The following is a 20168-nucleotide window of genomic DNA, read 5'->3' as shown; positions in this document are numbered from 1 at the left end:
TTATACATTATTAATAAAAAGAAACATAATTGGGTTGTCATGTAAATTAAAAACAAACACTTTGTATGATAAACTATAGTACGGTACATTTCCTTTATGCCCATATCATCTAATATTTCAATCTCATTATAAGGATGTCTTTCAGGTAACTTGGATGTACAGTTACTGTTACATCCATATTGAATCTTATTATAAATCAAAAACAAGGAAACCCAACATACCACACACATCTCCTTCACCTGAATAATCTCTAATAAGTGTTATGATGGGTAATGCATGCTTACCACTCAAATGTACCTGAAACCCTGTCCCCTCTTTGTTCCCACAGAGCAAAGTATGAGCCTCTTGTGAAGTGAATCTTTCTCAAAGGGACTTGCAGCTGTTCACACTCTTGGGCATGTTCTTGTTAATGGTAATAAATAACCTTGTGTGTCAGGTCTTTAGTCATTAGTAAGGTTGTCTACCCAAGTTTGAGATGAATATAGGAATAAGTTCCATCACCTATTCTTTGTGATAACTTGCCTACAAGACACAATTTACATTGAGAAATACTGCAGACAAGGAGGGAGGCACATACTGACTGAACTGCGGTTAATAGACTTTCGTCAACAAATCTGCCAAAAATATATTTTATTGTTATTTTGTCTGTCCCAAGTTTTAATTTAGATATTGGCAGTAGATATGTTTGTGAAGATTTAACATACACTTGCGTTTTACCATTCAGAAAATACAATTTAAAAATAAATTAACATAAGAACATAAGAACGTTTACAAATGAGAGGAGGCCATTTGGCCCATCTTGTTCATTTGGATGTTAGTAGCATATTGATCATGGATTCTTGTCAAGCAGCTTCTTGAAGGATCCCAGGGTGTCAGCTTCAACAACGTTACTGGGGAATTGGTTCCAGGCTCCAACAATTCTCTGTGTAAAAAAGTAACTTCTTTTTTCTGTTCTGAATGCCCCTTTATGTAATCTTTATTTGTGACCCCTGGCCTTTGTTTCTTTTTTCAGGTCGAAAAAGTCCCTTGGGTCGACATTGTCTAGTGCTAAGTAATTGAAAAGAAAGAAAAAGTTTTAACTGAAAATCTTTTTTATCTTGTTACTGTTGTTTTGTTTAATTTGGCTGGTTGCCTGTCCTTAAAGTCACACTGTCTCTCTTGTTAGGCCTTGGTCAACAATTGAAAGATAGCGTCAAGGGGTCCAAAACAGATCTTAAGAAAACTGAGACAATAAATATTAAGCATTTTTCATAAGTTGATGTTGTCAGCCAACATGAAATGACACACAGAAGAGAAATATAGATGAGACCATTTCTATCAGTGTTCAATGCTTTAACCTTTTTCAGCATTCATGATATTTTGAAATTACATGGTAGCAATGCACAATTACACATTTTGACAGTATAGAATGAAGCCATAACTCCAAAAACACTCAATCAAAAATGATAAGGTAAATGTATAACAAACCATTTTCCCATATGAATAAATATAAAACCATAGACATGGAAAAGCAATTAAAAGAATACCAAAGTATGCATACAAAGTGCCTAAGCAATTAGAGTACCAGTTGTATTTTTATTTTTTACCAGTATACATTGTGACATGATTATGAATCTTTCACAACCACCAAACATACAAAACAAGACGAGGGAACTTAAGGTGTTTCTCTTTATGTAGGTTATATCAAATTAAAGTGGAAGATGTTCAAGGGATGATATTTTTTGTATCTGATTTTAGGCTTAAAAAAAAAAAAAGAATGGGTTTTCATTCTAACCTTACCTTCCCTTCCATACTCCAGCTAAAACATCTTAAGTATACATTCTAGACTTTAGACCTCTCAATAGTGACTGCTAATTCTTTATTAAGTGTTTTTTTTTCTTCTTCTTCAGGGGGTTGTTCTTTGCTCTGCTCCTATCCTTAAATCCACACCATGTTTTAGCTCAGACAGCTCGGAGGTGGATCCCAAGGAATCGGCTCTCCCCCTAAGGGGGTAAATTACTCCTTAAAAAAAAAAAATTACTTACAGAAGTTTTACAACAATGAACAAGTGGTTTTACTTTTGCAAAGCAAAAATGAAAATAGTTGTTTTCTCTAATGCTTATTTATATATATATATATATATTATATATATATATATATATATATATATATATAATTGTCTAAACTAATTTATTATATAATAATATGCAGTTTTCTAAAAGATTCCATTTATGTTGCTCAAGGTTTTAGTTTATTGGTTTTCCTGGAACATGTTAGAAATATTCCTCAGCAACCTACTACAAGGGACACTAGGAAGTACAATAGCCTGCAACACAAACTGCAGATGTGCTGTTGCTGTACTGATATGTACATCTGTTGTTTCTTCAAAAGCTCTAACTCCTGTTTTGTTATTTGGAAAGTTTTGAATACATTTTGCATTCACACACCAGTGCCGTACTTAGTTTTTAAATGAGAACATGTTTACTATTTTGCACACATTTCGGAAAACAATTAGCTTTTAAAACTACAGCCACATGAAGGCGAATCTTAAACTTGGATTAAAAGACCAAGTGTTTCTCCAGTCCTGTTAGATCTTGGACCGGTATGAAAGCTGGAGAATTAAGAATGGAGATATCTCGGCTCAGAGTTACTTTCTTTCTTCAGGTGCTCGTAATTATATTCTGGAACTTTTTCCTGACACCGGGAGCTCAGCCTGACACACATCTCTACGATTACTACGACGAGAACGGTACGTGGTTATGCCTCCTTTTATGTTTGTTATTGTAAAACTTAGGAAATAATATCGCTTTAAACATTCATCACACTGCTACGTGCAGACTTCAGTTCCAACTAATATTTACAGGAGAATAATGTTTATGTCATTTATGCAATTATGCTGTTATTTCATGTTTTTTTTTTTTTTTTTTTTTTTTTTTTTTTTAATATTAATATTTACGAGTAAAAGTAACTAATACAGCTCCAAATCCAAATTTAATAGAAGTCTAGACAAGTATTCAGACTGAAATCTTGGCAAAAGCCCTTTTAAGTTATCTCAGCTAATTGTCCTTTATCAACTCATAGGCTCTTTACAATTTCCTTTGTGGTTTCCTCGCGGTGACCGGAGGGTTGGTATGTTCCATCACAGGATTAGATAGTGCAGTACAAATGTTAAGAAAGGGTTCCTACCTATACGTTTATACGGTTACGTAGTAAATATTGAACATTATTGACTTTTAAGTGCCAACTAGGTAAAGATAATATACGGCCAGGACAACTGATTTTGTGCCTATATATCCAGTATATATATATATATATATATATATATATATATATATATATATATATATATATATATATATATATATATATATATATATAAACAGTATTCTGTATATGACAAACAGTATACTGTTATGCTGAGCTCAGTCCTTTCACTAATGTACACTGTCAATGTCTAAATAAGTTTGTCTCAAGATCTCTCTATATCACTTCAATACTCTTTTATAATATAATGACACCAGCATTTTGTTCAATTTCTTGGAGTATAGAATCCACTGTGAGATTAGCAAGGATAGAATTAATTTATTTGGTGGCATATTTGCAAATGATAAAAATGTCATTAACACAAAGCTATATGCGATGGTAGCAGTTGATATTCATCCGCACGTGAGGGGGGGGGGACGGGACACGACCAATAAGTATGCACAAATGTGCACGGCATGTACTCTGAATATTTACTATATAGAAGGCATCAGAAAACTGTATTTCAAGATGCCCATCGAGTAAGGATGTCCCTCATGGGTGTATCAGTTTTAAGTGTTCATTTGGGAAATGCATACAAGCAGTCCCAGGGCTACTGCATTTCCTTAATATCTTCTCCAGGCCTGTTGCTATGTTCTTTCAGCTTGTTTCCTGTCCTGTGCATCTTGTTTTTCATGTTGCTGAGGCTACCTGCCTCTGGGGTTACCCTGATGAGCTAAACTGGTGTGTAGGAGAAGGGAAGCCTTTCTGCCCCTGTGCCATTTGTGGGCCCAATTCCAAGCTACTCTGTAATACCACTATTTTGGAATTCAGGCATGCCAATTATTTATTGGCATGGCTGAGCTATATCTACAGCCAAAGTTTTGCATCACCTAGAATTTTAGGGGATATAAAAAAAAAGCTGTATAAACATAATTTAGATCTTTTATTTAATAATTTAGCATCTTGTAATTAAAGAAACTACAAAATGGTATTGGAAAAGTCTGCCAGAAGCCATACTAGTAGTAGAGTAACTGTTTGGAATATTTTTAAATAATTTTGTAGCCACTGTCCGAGCATGTGTTTATATCATCTGGTCCTTATTTTTTTAGGTTTGAAAATGATGCTTTTTACACACATTTTTTAAGCCCACAATTGGCATTTTGGATTTGCCAAAAGTCAGGACCTATGTGAGCGCAGGTAAGGCGAGATGCAGGGCAGCGAGCATAGAGAACAAGGGCTTATTGGTTTCTTCAGACAGCACTAACAGTTGTCTGACAAAAGCAGACATCACTGTAGGAACTTGAGCTGTAGTAAAAATGGCACTGCAATGTAGAAAGTCTGCATGGTTTTCCTCTTACTCCTGTGGTTCTATTGTGGAATGCACTGAATGCCAATCTTTCCCAGTCACATACCATTAAGTTATTGTAGCACTGCACCATGATATCAGTACTAGTAGTGTATGGGGTGCTGATGTTGCCAGTGTATATACCCATACATGGTGCTATGGGTCTTGCACCAAATTAAACCAAATACTTGAAACTGAAGGAGGTTACTTTGGGGCACTAAGAAGAAACCTTTGAAGGCACTGGTTCCAAAATTATGTATTTATTTATTTTAAATGGGGCCAAACTGTACCAGGCATAAAACATAAAGGTCATTTAAAAAACTATTTATGGTAAAAAAAAAAAAAAAAAAAATTAAACTGCTAAACTTGGACCTTTCTTGTATGAATATGATTTATTGTAAGACAGAAAGCTTGCTCTCCCATTTTACATTTCTTGCATTAGAACCAAAAATAATACATTGTGCCATGTTTTGTATGTAATCCAACCTTAAAGCCTATGTTAGTGCTCTATAAAATTATAAAGAGGCTAGCCCATCTGTAAATATATATATATATATATATATATATATATATATATATATATATATATATATATATATATATATATATATATAAAATGAACTGCAATTCTTGGCCAAAAGTAAACAGACAATGGCTGCTCTTGCTCAAGATCTCCAACAGATTGCTCCCACAATGTTCTCTGCTAATGAAAGATATTTCTGAAAGACAGACTTCTACTTAAGTAAAGACATGTTAAAATAATAATAAAAACCTCAAGCCTAATTGAGGGTTAAAATAAAAAAATTAAGCAATATAATAAAATCAGTGGAAATATGCAAAAACTGTGACATGTGGGTTGGGGGGAATTGTAAATATCTTCACCTTCCCAGGCCTCCAGAGTAATACATCTCTGTCATACGTTTGTAAGAATAGTTACAGCTGCACTTTCCCTATTGGAAAGTCATTCTGATTCATATAGGTTGCCTCTGTACAAGTGCATCAGATCCATAGCAACCCTAAAGCTAACAAATAACCACGGCTGTTTTATGTTAACATATTGTCTTTAGGGCAAGTGTTTACAGTACAAGCCCACATTGGGTTTATGATGAACATTACTTTTATTTGGAAAATAGGACTGCATTCAGCCTTGATGTCTTATCTCACGTCCAAGTGGATAGCTGGTATTTTTTTATTTATTTGTAAAAACAAACTAACAAAAAAAATACAATTGTAACGTAACATTTGTGCATTTTTCAAAAAGGTGAAATTATGTAGCTTGGTTGCTTGGAAATAAACAACCATAGTGAGTATAATAAACGAGTAAGATTAGAAAACTCCAAAAGAGATATGATCACTGTCTTTGAAGAACACTGATAATAACTGGCTAAACTACAGATCAAGATACAAATCAAAGGTTTTCACATTGTAAAGGATAACATGCATTCATTTTTGGATGAGCAAGGCTATCAGAAGTTATAATCTTCCTGGGTAAAGGCTGTTACTCCCCTGATGTGATGAACCTTGTATCTTGGTGGTTATGTAACTTTATCATGCTGAGATAGGAGTATGTGTTTCCAGGACAGGTAGCAACTTCTCCAGTCACCCCAGCAGGTTATTATTTCTAGACAGCAGCATGCAAGTAACATTGCTCTTTAGTTTCTTTCTTCACTGGCTGATCGAGATGGCGAGGTTGTTTCCTGAAACATTTTTATAGGCTTTAATGGAAGTTTCAGTGCTCCACCAAGAGGCCGGGTTGCATTCTTGTCTGTTTATTGGAGTAAACGTCTGACCAGTTATGTGTTACACTCCCTTACACAGCCCCCACCTTCCAGCAACTGATGTTTTTTTTTTCTCCTTTTCAAAGAGGATCACCTCGCTTTTTATAGTAGATACTAGCTGCTTGACAAATCTGTAAATGTTAAGATTTCTCTGCTATTTTAAAATGTTGGCTGTGATACCTCCCATTTACAACATGGAAATCAAGTGCTGTATAGAAGTGCATCGCAACATGGTGAAAACTGGCTTACTTTGTCAGATTGTTACTGTCAGATTGTGACTCCAGGGCTGTGCTTCCTATAGAAAAAAACATCATTAACAAAGATATTCCAGAGAAGGTCACAACCCCTGACACCCTCCACTTTTATGTAGCTTATCAGAACAATATAAAATATCACATGCAGATGTACTTTAAGCCCAAAGTTAAAAAGATATAGCCAGGTCATGTACTTACCTAAATCATGTAGATAAATTTATAGGTTATATATTTAAAGGTTCCAACAGCTGTTGTTGTATAGTATAACAAATGTATAAACATCTAAAACACATTTAGCATGCTTTTACACGGACACAGGCACAAAAAATATCAACTACATGTTCACTGACAATGCTAGGATTAACTGGTTAGCATGAACAGAAAATAAAAGAACATCATCTCAAACGCTATAAAGATTATCAAACACTTCTCTGTATAAAACACAAAATGTTTGACTCTGATAGGCATCATTAATAATGAGGATGGAGCCTATTATTATTTAAAAAAAAAAAAAAACTTACAAGAGTGTAGCCAGGTGCTATCATTCACATTGTAACAGTTTCACAGTCCTCTGGAAACCATCGTCCACTGTCAATAAAACATTCTGGAATAAGCCCTCTTGACAAGGGTCTTGAAGTTGTTGCTTCTCTGATGTCTTGGTATAAAGTGAAAGTTCAACAGCACATTTCCTGTAACACTGATGTAGGCAAATAAAATGTAAATAAAACTGACATACTTTATCTCTGCCCTGCTCTTTTTATGTTTCTGCTGACACACAAACATATTCGTAATCAAAATTCACATGATAGAAAAGAAAAACACATGCTGCACAGCAATATGAGATGATAAACAAAACACAAAAAACACAACAACTGTACAACCTGGCCCTGCCCTTTTCTCTGGTTATCACCCCCCAATATTGATAAAACAGGCGCGAACCAAATAAACTAATAAACAAAAAAGACGAATATGAATATTGACATAAACAGAATGTCTTCCCAGAGGGAAGAACTAAATAGTAATAGTAAAAAAAAAAAAAAAAAGTTTGCAAGTTTTCACCACACTGTTGTTTGATGAGTTTAGTTTAGAGCTATGAACGTCTCCTGCAATGAATTTCACCCTTGGTAGACTTTAAACTCATACGAGACCAAGCGGTCTCAGACCAGGCCGATCCTGTGCAGATCAACTACTAAACCTCACACAGCATATTGAAGACGGTTTCCAACAGAAGCTAATCACCAGCGCAGCGTTTGTTGATCTATCTGCAGCATATGTTACTGTCCAACATCATACCTTGATCCATAAACTGTACCTCATGTCTGATGACCGAGATCTTAGCCAAACCATTCGTAGCCTCTTAGAGAACAGATGCTTCTATGTAGAGTAGATGGTAAGTAGATGGCCATCTACTTACCTTGTGGTAAGTAGATGGCTTACCACAAGGCAGTCTGTTCACCCCACTTTTTTTGAACATCTAGTTTCATCTATGCTGACGATCTCTGCATCACCACACAGCAGAATAACTTTGTGGACACAGAGAAGACTCTAGAGAGGGCATTGAACAAGATGTCAGATTAATACCTAAACAACTCAAACCCAACCCTAGTAAAACCCAAATCTGTGCCTTTCACCTGAGAAACCAGGATGCAGAATGACACCTGAATGTCACCTGGGGAGACCAAAGCCTTAAACATCAGAATCACCTGGTGTACTTAGGGGTAACACTGGATTGTATACTCAGTTACAAAAAGCACACACTAAATACCAAAGCCAAGGTCAACACACGAAACAACATTCAGCGAAAGCTTTCAAATTCTAAGTGGGGAGTGCATCCATCCACTCTACGTACTGCTGTTCTTTGTTTCTCTGTAGCTTAGTATGCCTGCTCCACCTGGGGTTGTTCAAGCCACAGTAAACCTGTTGACACCACCCTAAATGATACATGCAAAGTCATAACAGGCTGCTTAAGAGCCACCCCTGTTCTCTGCCTATACGCACTATCTGGCATAGCGCCCCCTAACATAAGGAGGAAAGTAGCAGGTGACAACAACCTGTAAGTACAAGAGTTGGACAACTGCCACCTGCTACATGGACATCAGCCAGCACACCGTTGTCTCTCATCGAGAAACAGCTTTTTGTCCTTCACGGTACCACTGACCACATCACTGGAATTTGCCAGAATTACTCTCTGGCAAAAAGAATGGGAGAAATTGAGTGACAAAGCTGTTGAATGGAGCCGGCGAGGAATTACCCCCAGTGAGAAGTTGACATTTGGCCTCAATTACAAATGGCACACATGGCAGAGCCTGAACAGACTGTGAGTGGGTTTCGGCAGATGCAACTTTCTCATGAAATCATGGGGTCTCTACACCACGACCTGTGTGTATGTCAGGAGAAGCAAACCATGGATCATCTCTTGAGATGTCCTGCAGCTCCACAATGCACTCCACAAGATTTGGCAAAATCAGCACCACAAGCGGTGGCATGTGCATAATAATGAGAAAAGACCATATAGAAGGTTGGGCTGGAGACAAGAAGAAGAAGAAGAAGTACTTCAGTGCTATTAAAAGCTACCTTCAATTTATTTTAAGGGACATGTGTTGAGAGAGTGAGACATAATTTATTGTCATTCATGAGTTCCTACAGAAACCAGAGAATTAGAAAACTTTAATAGTTTCTCAAAGTTTCTGACTGATGAACTTGTGTTTCTGAATTGTGTTTTGGGAAAGAGGAGCCCCTGTGACTAATTGATTAATCCTGGCATGTTTCGAAAGCAGTTCAAGAAGTCTAGCTTTCTGAAGATGTGAAATGCATTTAGTACAGTCGAAATAGGAAGCAAAGCTGGTTGAAAATGACAGGTAGCTAACCACATGCTGTGTGGAAACATCTATAACTTTAAACAGTTCATAAATTCTGAAGTGAAACGTGATTTCTTTTTTACTTGTGACCCTTAACTGGCATAAAATGACAAGTTTCAAAAGCTACTAAACTGAAGTTTGAATAGGTTTCAGTTTGTCTATATTTGGGATGTAAAATGGGCATTATTGGAAGTTGTCTGTGGTGTTCCACAGGGCTCCATTCTAGGTCTCCATATATTTGTCCCTAAAGCCAGGAATTTCTTCTGCCTGGGTGTTATTAGCTACTTGCTCACAGACATCAAGCACTAGAGAATTTTTTAATGTTAAATTCAGATAAAAGAGAGGTTATGCTAGTGGGATCATAGAACCAACTAAAAGGAAATGTGGGATTATATGATCTCGACCCTTGCAGTCTCTCATCAAAACTTAAACTAGAAATTAAGAGTTTGGAGATCATCTTTGATCCTGATCTGTCATTTGAGACTCATATTAGGGAAGTTACAAAAGTATCTTTTTACCATTTGAGAAATATAGCCAAACTATTATTAACGTATCCGGTGCTGAGAGACTAATGCATGCCTTTGTTTCATCTAGAATTGATTATTGTAATGCACTTTTTTCTAGAGTCCCAAAACAAGTGGTATCCTGCTTGCAGCTTGTTCTGAATACCACCACTAGAATTCTGACTAAAACCAGAAAAACAGGCCTGTTTGGCCTGTTTACACTGGCTCCCTGTGCAGTATTGAATTGATTTTAAGATGTTGCCCTGAATGGATTAGCACCTAGTTATTTGCAGGAGTTACTGACCCTGTATCTTCCAAACCACACTCTAAGATCACAGGATGTGGGGCTGCTGGTTATTCCTAGGGTCAACAAAAGCAACATGGGAGGTAGGGTTTTTACTTGTAGAGCTCATAATTATGGAATGCTCTGCCTTTGTTTGTCAGGGACCATTACAGTTGTCAAGTCAAGATTAAAAATGCACCTTTATAAAACGGCTTTCTTATCTTTGATTGCTGATTTTGTATTATTATGTATATACTGTTATTTAAATGGTCTGACTGTGGCAGTTGTATGTGTGACATGCTATACAAATGTATTGTGGTTTGTTCTTTTTTTCTGCTATGTACTGTACATTGCTTTGTGATACTTTTGTATAAAAAGCACTATATAAATGCAATAAATAATAATAGTAATAATATTATCTGGGAAGATGAAAGAAAAATGTTTGAAGAAAATGCTTTTTTAATGCACCTGACAATATTTACAAGAGAAATTTAGAGCTCTAGGAACACTACTTGTTCCCAGCTGTGATCTGTTTAGGTATCCCACCCCAGTCTCTGCCAGAACTTTCAACTTAAATTTCCTCAGACTGTTTGTTAGAATCTCAGTTGTGGAACGTGATTCGAAGGAATGATTAGGAGCCTGATTTCATCATACGGGTCATTTAAAGGTTATTGTAGCTTCACCTAGTCAAATATGTGATAGCTATGAAGAGAAGAGAATCAAAAGTACATGTTATATGTGAGCTGTTCAAATGAAGAACACAGTTTTATGGAATAAGCTATAAAAGGTTCAAGGACCATAAACATAGTTACCAAACGTGGGTGGCCCTCCTCTCCTTGGGCTGCTTTCTAGCTCACATGCTACCTGTATTACTATAAAAAAAGTGGTCTTAAACCAAAATGAATTATAAAGCCTATGCATTTCTTGATCTGTAAGCACAGAATGAAAGTGTCACTCGTGCAGCCCATTGGCATTATTTGGAACATTATTTTTATTGATGTTGCTTGCAAATCTTATTTATATCCTAAAGAAAGCAACTTAAATGGAAATGAAGAGGTTTTATTCAAGGTCTGTTTCTTTATCATGGCCCCAGAACCCCCCAGTTTGTCACCCAGTGTTACACATGTACTGTACAGTGCATAAACAATTTAGAAGCCTTAAAGACAATACATTTTGTACAATGTTACCTTACAATATCCCATTCGTATTACCCCAACTGTATATTGGCAAATGCTGTTTTCAGGCAACACAGTAATGTGCCCTCAAACCTTGTTTTTTGACCCCTCCTCATCTACACCTTACCAGAAACCAAATAACCAATATAGGGATATTTATAAGAATTAAAACACAGGTTTTGTTATAACTTATGTTTCTGGGGGTTAACTGTGATTTGTGAAGTATTTTCTTGGGCCTCATGTGATCATGCTGTTTTTTGTGACAGACAGTTTCAATGAGGAAGTGATCTATTGTATACTTGTTAACTGGTAGAAACAGTTTTGTTTCCATATAGTATAGTGGGAGATTTGTCTCTTTCATACTAACAGAAACAAAACCCTAATCAGGAGGTTGTTTCTTTCAAATTTCCTGGACACGTGGCTCTCAGTATGGTCCTCTTGTTAAGCCAGATAGAAGGCTGTGAGAATATGCTCTTGAAAGAGATTATAAACTGCTGATGATTATCAGCTCAGTTAGGGGATAAGTATCTCAGGAATCAAGGATCCAAGGCCATCCAAGAGCCCTTGTGGTAGTGAGTATCTGAGGATGGAAGCAGAATCACGGATAATGAAGGTTCTTGGAGGTACGAGGCTGGAACAATGAAATAGTCAATCAGGTGTAGTATTGGTTTGTAGAATAGTGATCGGGTAAAAACAATATCAGTGTTGTAAGTTAATACACCAGAAGATCAAGACAAATGTACAGTGTACTACAAGATATTCACTGGTGGCTGGCAGTCTCACATAGATCATTTTGGAGAGATACACTTTCTAAAAAGGGACAGGATTATCCCACTATGGCACCTGATACAGCTACTGTACATGCTTGAACAGTCCTGAAAATTATTGCTTTTGAAAATGGAGTGTTGGAATAGAAAAGTACTATGCTGCATAAATGCATTCCAGTGATTGAGTAAATACAATTTAAAACAAAAACAGCTTTGGAGACCAGTTTAACCCTGGTCTGGGTTTTTTAATGGCCTAGCTTCACTTCCATACCACTATAGTGTATGAAACCTCACAAAGGCTGTGGCTTTGTTTTGTTATAGTACCTAAGTTACATTTTTTGGTTTGATTTAAAAAGTACACTTCTATGTTTATAAGGTACATTTGTATACTCTCATCGCTGAAGCAAGTTGTTTATGTGTGTATGTAAATAGTATTAGTTAAAGATTGGTGAGTTATAGAGATTTTTTTTTTTTTCAGAGAGCTTAAAACATTTATTTCTGTAAACATCTTTAAACTGGTGTCATCATTCAGGAACATATACAATAGACAGGCCTAAAATAACCTCCTAGCAAACGTATGAGTAGTCATTACATTTTTTTTTTTTTTTTCAGTTATTGATCTGCTGAAAGCCCTGAACATCACTAGGTCTATTAAGGGTGTTAGCAAGGCTAAAGGCTTGGAACCTGGAATTCCAGCATGGAAGTTCCGCCAGAGTGTGCCCCACTTGACTCTTCCACGGGATTACTCCATATACTTCCTCAGCACCATGCAGGGATCCATCGGCTTCCACTTCGTGGCACAGCAGGCCAAGAACTCAGACAGCACTCTCATCTCCTTCATCTCCCCCACTGCCATGAAAAAAGATGGGCACCCTCTCCTCCAGCTGGTCTCTAGCACCAGGTCCAACCAGCTGCGTCTGGAGTACAGGGCAGTCCACAGCATGGAGTCCGCCACCATCCTCTTCCCAGGGGGAACGCCTTTCTCCAATAGCAAGTGGGCCCGCATGGCCTTTAACCTGGAAGCCCACAAGATCATCCTCTTTATTGACTGTGAGGAGTCTATCATATTTGAGAAAAACCAGGGAGAAGATGCCCTCAGTCTCATCCTTCCAGTAGATCTTGAAATCACCTTTGCAAGTATGCCAGGAAACAAGGCCAGCAAGTTCTTGGTAAGGTGTTTGTTTTCTTTCTTAAATAAAACATATGTTGATTATAATAGTTACTGTGAAAAGCTGCTGTATGTATTATCAGCTGGATATGTATGCCCTACAAGGTACTGTCGTCTAGAGCTAGATTGTGTGCATGAGTTTCAGGAAGCCATGAAGACAAGTTTGTACCAATAAAGCTCAGTAAAATGACTTAATACTAAATATATTAACAGATATGAGTGAACTGATTGAATTTATACTGGCATTTTCATTAAAGAAAATTTCAGGAAAGTACAGTACACAAAGAAAGGTAGCTGTTTAAATGAAAAGAACGGTCGTGAAACTGATTGGGTTAGTGTTGCTAACAGCCTTTCCTCCCCCTTTCATGGGCTTAGGTACCCTTTTTGACCCTATACTCTTTGGGTTTCTAATCTTCTCTGGAACAGGGACAACATTAGAAGATGGGGGTGGTGGAATAAAACAGGAATCACTTTAAGAAGAATTCACCAAGAAAGGCCCTGTCAGTGAAGAGAGCATGTAGCGTGTAGAGCTCGATATATTCAGATGCAGATATGAAAAAGGCTTAGCGAGAGAAAGTCAGACAAAAGGAAAAGAGCTAAGGATTAAAAAAAGGGGAAAAAGAACTGGAAAGGTGTGTGTGTTGAGGGAGAGGGTATACATTAAAAATAAATATTCAGTTTTCTTTAAAAGGGAATCCTTATTTCCTTTTTTTGTTTAGTGTCCCTCCAGAGTCATTGTTAGTGTTTTTACATCCAAGAAAAACCCTTAGGCTGTCTCGAAGGATGCACTCAGTCGAGATTGCAAACTCTGTACCGATGTTCATTTGTTGATCCCTGAACTTCGGAAATACAGATTTAGTTGTGTTAACATAACAGCCACGTTTTACAAGGACATTACTAAGCCCTGGTGGTGTGTAGGCTGGCTGCATGCTCAGAGGATGGGTAACTTAATTAGGACATTAATTGTAGCTTTACATTTATTGGTTTCAGGAAGGGACTAACTTTTAGGCATTAACATATCTGTGAAACATTAATCTTCCTAAAGTAGCTTTGTGTACCACATGGAAGTATTCAGCCACTATCTTTAATGAACTGTTTATATGTAAAAATATCACAACATCATGTAACCCCATTGTTCTTTTCTGCTTTTTCTGTCGCCTGAACAGGAGCACAAATTGGAGAGAGGCTTCTCACTGTTCATGTAGAATCAATTTATCAAATAGATGTTTTGCACTAAGAGAAATCTCCCATTTCTACTTTTAGATATGTCTTTTGTATTGATATATGGTAAAAGGGCGTGGAATCCACTGCTAGAGAAAAATGTGGCTGTTATGTGGGACAGTGTAAAACTGAAATAAATATTTTACATTGGTTAAAAGACACTGTGAGTTTTTTTTTTTCTTTTTTAAATATTATTTTCCTCAGACAAACACAATGGACACCGAAAGTCACAGCACAATTAAAGCGAAAGGCCCCACTTCACCTTCGCTACCGACTAATGCAGCAGGGCAACAGAGATCTCAAATAAATAATATAAACTGAACAAAGACTTTTCCAAACTTTAGCCAATATGGTTATTATTATTATTATTATTATTATTATTATTATTATTATTATTATTATTATTATTATTATTATTGTTGTTGTTGTCTTCATTATTATTATAACGTGCATGGCCTTGGAACAGGTCCAAGGGTGCATGCAGTTTTATTTCAGACATGTCTAGAATATTTGCTTCAGAGACAGAGAAAATATATGAATACAATATAGGAAAAATATGTGAACAGATTACAGGACAGTTCAGAAATATGGGTGGTGGGGGAGGCAGAAGAGAAGTTTTGCAGGATCTATAAATTGACTCTAACGATAGTACTAATAAATGTATGCAAGTGTGATGGAGCTTATTTTGCTTACGTTTCATAAATTCACTCTGTACTAGTAGTACTTATATTTAATGTTCCCTGGTGTGTATGGCTGCATTTGTTATGGTTTGAGGTTTTTACACTATTAGTATTTTATAGTAGATTGTGTTATTATTTCTTGATAATCCCTGTCACTTTAATGTCTTAATAATCATAAAGGAAACAGAAATGGGAGCTGGAGCATAGATTCAATCCCCGACCGCTGGTTTTTCAAACCAGCTTGTTAGGTCTGAACCACTAGAGCCGTAAACAACAACTAACAAACTGCATCATTGGACGGGTGTAAAAACCTCAAACCGTAACAAATGCAGCCATACACACCAGGGAACATTAACTATAAGTATAATGTGAATGACCATTGAATGAATTTTTTTTTTTTTTTTTCCTAAACGACACCTCATACACCTTCAGCAGCTTTGTGGTTTACAAAAAGTGTTTTACAAAAAAATACACAAATAAATTGCAAACAACAAAGCTAATAAAATAAAAGATGCCCCATTTCGGCTGTGTGCTACTACCTCTAGCTAAACTAATTGCACTTTTTAAACTAAATCCAATCTGCATTAAGGTGAAGGTTCGGCTCCTGCTTTCACGTACTCTTTTACGCTGGTGGCCATCCCCAAATTGGCAGTCAGTTAATCAGTTTGGGAATGGCCACATTCGACATGTTTTTAAACCTGTTATTGATTTCTTATTTCAGATATTCAAATTATAACAAACTTTATTTACAAAACACATCCTGTACAAAGGTATAGCCTTTATAAACGATCTGTTCTGTTTTCAGGGATACTGGCAAACAGCTGAGATCTCTCCAAGTGGATTCCTCAGACGCCCATGGCACTGTGAAAACCTGTCCGGTACGTGGGGTGTACCTGAGCAGAAAACAACAGTACCCAATTCTTCTTCTTCTATATCCATAGCCCTACTGTGGTTTTCATTGTTTTAAACACTTGGTGTAGGGAAAGATTCAAACCATGGAGCTGCCCAGCAATAAACACAAGTGTGACCTCCTACATGCTAAGTGTTTGGATTTCTACTGTTTATCATAAATGATGTGAAAAAGTTTAGAGCTTTATGCAATGTGTACATTCTAACCAGTAAAGGTCATACAAATACAATCTCATTTGGTCAGTTTTACATGCAATAAAACTGTTCCAGTAAAACCACTGGAACAGCACGAGAAATGTGTGGATATGAAAACTCTTCTGTACTAAATAATTAATAATAGTTGAACTGGGCAGTGGGACTAATCGGTCGTTTTATTTTTTCTAGACTGACCCTGCAGGAGTCTTTCATTTCATGGATATCTAAAAGGATTATAAAAAAAAATAGTCAGCCCCCCACCCTTCCCAACTGCACAGCTATTTGGTACTATAGTATGATGCATTTCTCTAGTAAAATCATGTTTTGTCCCTTATATACTATATAGTTCCCACATGTTTAAGATATGGGGATTTCTTGTGGTTATGTCCAAAATGTTTGTTTTTTCTCTCGAAGATAGATATATCTTCAACTGGTTAAAGTGTTCGGGTTTGCTGTATTTATAAATGTGAATTAAGGTCTGTCAGCAGCTGAATAACATTGTAGTATGAGAAACTCTTTTCTCAATGAAAACAGTGATTTAGTGTGAGAGATTTCATTGCAAGTATTCCACGGGAAGACATTACAGTGCTGTATAGTCAATCAGGCTTTTTCAAGGTGACCAGACTTTTATAGTACTTTAGGTAATGCAGGGTCCTTATTTACTGCTAGAAACAGTTCAGATTGTTTGTCAGACCTTATGTGTTTCTTTTTGGAGAGTTCAAGGCAAACTGGGGACATTTCAAAAATGGATAAGTCATTTGGACAGATTATTGTACAAGTGCCTGAAATTGTAATAATTTGCATCTGGTAAAGGCATCCGAGGTATGCCATTGCTGACCGTGCATGGGAGTTCCCAGAGGGTGGCACACAATTGGCCAAGTGCTGCCCGGGCGACCCTTGTGGCTGGCCGGGGCGCCTGCAGACCGACTGTATGCAATTCAGAACTGCATGGTCCTCCAACACTGTAAGTTCTGAGATAAGATGAAAAAAGCGGATGGCTGACAGCAAACATTTCGGAGGACGCGTGTGCTTGTCCTCGTCACTCCCAAGTTAGTCTGGAGGTTGCAACGGTGAGCCAGGTTGAATAATAATTGGACATTCCAAAAATTGGGAGAAAATATGGGAAAATGAATAAAAATAATTGTTCAAAAAAAAAAAAAAAAAAAAAAAAAAAAGGATATCAATTTGGCTAGGAGAGGAATGCATCTTTTAACATATTAAGGTAGTTAGGATATGAACTAAACTGAACATAATAGCTAAGGCACTGTTTTATATAGTTATATATTTTAACAATAAGTATAAAGAGAACACTAACTTTCCTACTGTTACTTACTTTGACTTCCTTCTGGAGGAATTTAACAGCAATACATCTAGATGGACATTTATAGGCTTTTTACTTTGTCCTTTGTATTGATTTCTGTCATTATTGTAATATACTGTATCCTAGTGCCCCTGTTTAATTTTAGATTTTAAATACAATGAATGGCCCCATGATTACATAATCCTGAGCAACATTGTTTTCAAGTAATGCCATATGGATGCCCATTATCGTTTTTGCCAAAACTGTCTTTTAGTTTTACCTCTTTTGTTTTGCAATTTTATATATAGAGCACAGCCAATTGATAAAACTAGGCATTGAACCAAACAATGAAAAAATGTCAGATACTCTGCCAACTTTTTGTGCCAAATTGAAAATATTCTACAGTTGCTTCAAGATAATGAATCTGTTACTGGAGCTTTTTAAAGCTGTTCCATACAATGTGCAATAATTCCTTTGTTTAAGCTTAGTACATTCTCCCATAGCTTTGGCACAGTTTAGCAGAAACTACACTTTGTTGATATAAATATCCAAAATGATTGATCAAAGCATCTACTTTAACACTGCATTAATGCTGCAAGGCAAGACTATTTTGGGTACTACTTTTAATATGGAAGGCTTTTTTAAAATATATATTTAAACCTACAGTATGTTGATAGTGGCTTTAAAATCAAACTTACGACTCGACGTAGTCTAAGTGTTTAATTCAATCAATCAATCAATCAGTATTTTTATATAGCGCCTTTCACAATAGATCACTGCAAAACGCTTTACAAGGAAAAAAACATGAATACATATTACACCAAGCAAGAAAGGATAAGAAAACATTTAAAGAGATATAAACTAGATTTAAAAAATTAGCTTTTTTATCTAGTTTTAAAGGCAGCAGCAGTGGGATCTTTCCTTACAGGGCTAAGTGGGTTATTCCATAATTTAGGGGCTTTCTCTACCCCTATGTTTTTTTCTGAATTTTGGGAATAGTAAGTAACTCAACATCCTGTGATCGGAGTAATTAAACAGCCCCTTTGATGATGGTCTTAAAAAGTAAACCACATTTTAATTCTGGCACCATATCTTTAAAGCACTTTTTATAAAGTACTAAATAACAAAATAAACAATGACTTTGAGAAAGATAACGCATGCTTTTTGTCACTGAATATATATCCAATGTCTTCATGAAATATTTCCAAACAGTTATTCTTGTAGTTATTTGGTAAAAAAATAAAAAAATGGTATAGTAGATATTGGTGGCTTAACTAAAAATGTAATCCTATGGACTGAAATTGTAAACGGTGCAAAAAACGCTAAGTATTTTACATCGCACAGGAGGTTAAAAATGCTATAGTATTTTACATAGTACAGGAGGTTAAAATGATACAGTATTTTACATAGCACAGGAGGTTAAAATGGAGCTATGCATTTAATTGACACATTTTTGGGTCATGAAGTTTCACTGGCCATAAGTGGACGTTTCTATGTATTTTTTATTGTTGCCACCCATTTTATTGGCACTTGCATTTCAAGTTGAAAACATTGTTGAGAGTATGGGTGGGGGTGCAGTCTGTGTTTTCTATTATGCAAATAGATAACTAGGTTCAGCTGGTTCATAAAATGTTGAGGAGTTTTGCCAAAGTATTTCTTTCTTTGTATGTTAGCATATGGCTTTTTTCTTTCATTTCACCTTTGGTGGCGGTTTATTATGAGCATCCCCTGAAGAGCAAATTATTTTGAAAATGGATTTAATGGTTTAATAAAAATAGATTTAATAGTGTTAATGACCAGAGGAAATCTCCCATAAGGTTTCTAGTTCCCGTTCAGCATTTAGCATTTTAATTATACAAGTTGTGAATAAGTAATGACACTAAAAGTTTCTAACATAGTTAATATAATTATGTATGTTAATGAAAAATGGGACCACTTGGAGAGTCGGACAGAAAGTTGGCAAGACTATGATGTCTGAAATGGCGCTAAAAGGAATATGCACATCAGCCTACTGTCTAAAGGTGATTCAGTATCCAATGGAATAAAGGTCTGGTCTGTATTTTATTGGAGTCATAAAGCTCTAGTTTGATACATTTTTTCATGAAGATAACTGTAAAGTATTTCTAAAAGGAACCTTATTCTGACTGTGGAAACCTTAATTGTTATTTTACAATCCTTGTGGATTTCTAATCATTCCTTATATATTTTTCTCACAAGTGGCCTTGAGACTACTGTTCCATTTGCAAACAGAAGTAAAACCAATTACAAAGGATAGGTTACACAGATTACAATGCAATTCAGTTATTAAACAGACTAAACGTGTAGGATTGTTGGTAAGCCCACTCGTGAGAGACGCCTGACCCAAGATAGATTTTATTGATGATGAATTAGCCTAGTCTGTGCCTGTCTAAAGCTAAGTGGTATGAAAAAATGATAAAACATTTGTCAGATGTTTTCTTTAATTCACTGGTCAATGTGTTTAGGCTTTGGTCCTGAATCTGTTTCTTACT

At 36.2% G+C, this 20168-nt stretch overlaps 1 protein-coding gene across 1 annotated transcript in view; it reads left to right on the top strand.

The window, feature by feature from the left end:
• Nucleotides 1-2218: 2218 nt before the first annotated feature.
• LOC121318177 (kielin/chordin-like protein) overlaps nucleotides 2219-20168 on the top strand; it is a 71135-nt gene continuing 53185 nt past the window's right edge. Inside the window, exons 1-3 of the mRNA XM_041254582.1 lie at nucleotides 2219-2728; nucleotides 12798-13354; nucleotides 16060-16132. Coding sequence (XP_041110516.1) covers nucleotides 2584-2728; nucleotides 12798-13354; nucleotides 16060-16132 — 775 coding nt within the window. The 5' untranslated portion in view covers nucleotides 2219-2583. The remainder of the gene's footprint in view (nucleotides 2729-12797; nucleotides 13355-16059; nucleotides 16133-20168) is intronic.

The sequence above is a fragment of the Polyodon spathula genome, chromosome 7 (genome assembly GCF_017654505.1).
Source record: "Polyodon spathula isolate WHYD16114869_AA chromosome 7, ASM1765450v1, whole genome shotgun sequence".
NCBI classification, from domain to species: domain Eukaryota; kingdom Metazoa; phylum Chordata; class Actinopteri; order Acipenseriformes; family Polyodontidae; genus Polyodon; species Polyodon spathula.
Note: the sequence above shows the minus strand (reverse complement) of the source record. Positions and strands in the feature narration are given on the sequence as shown.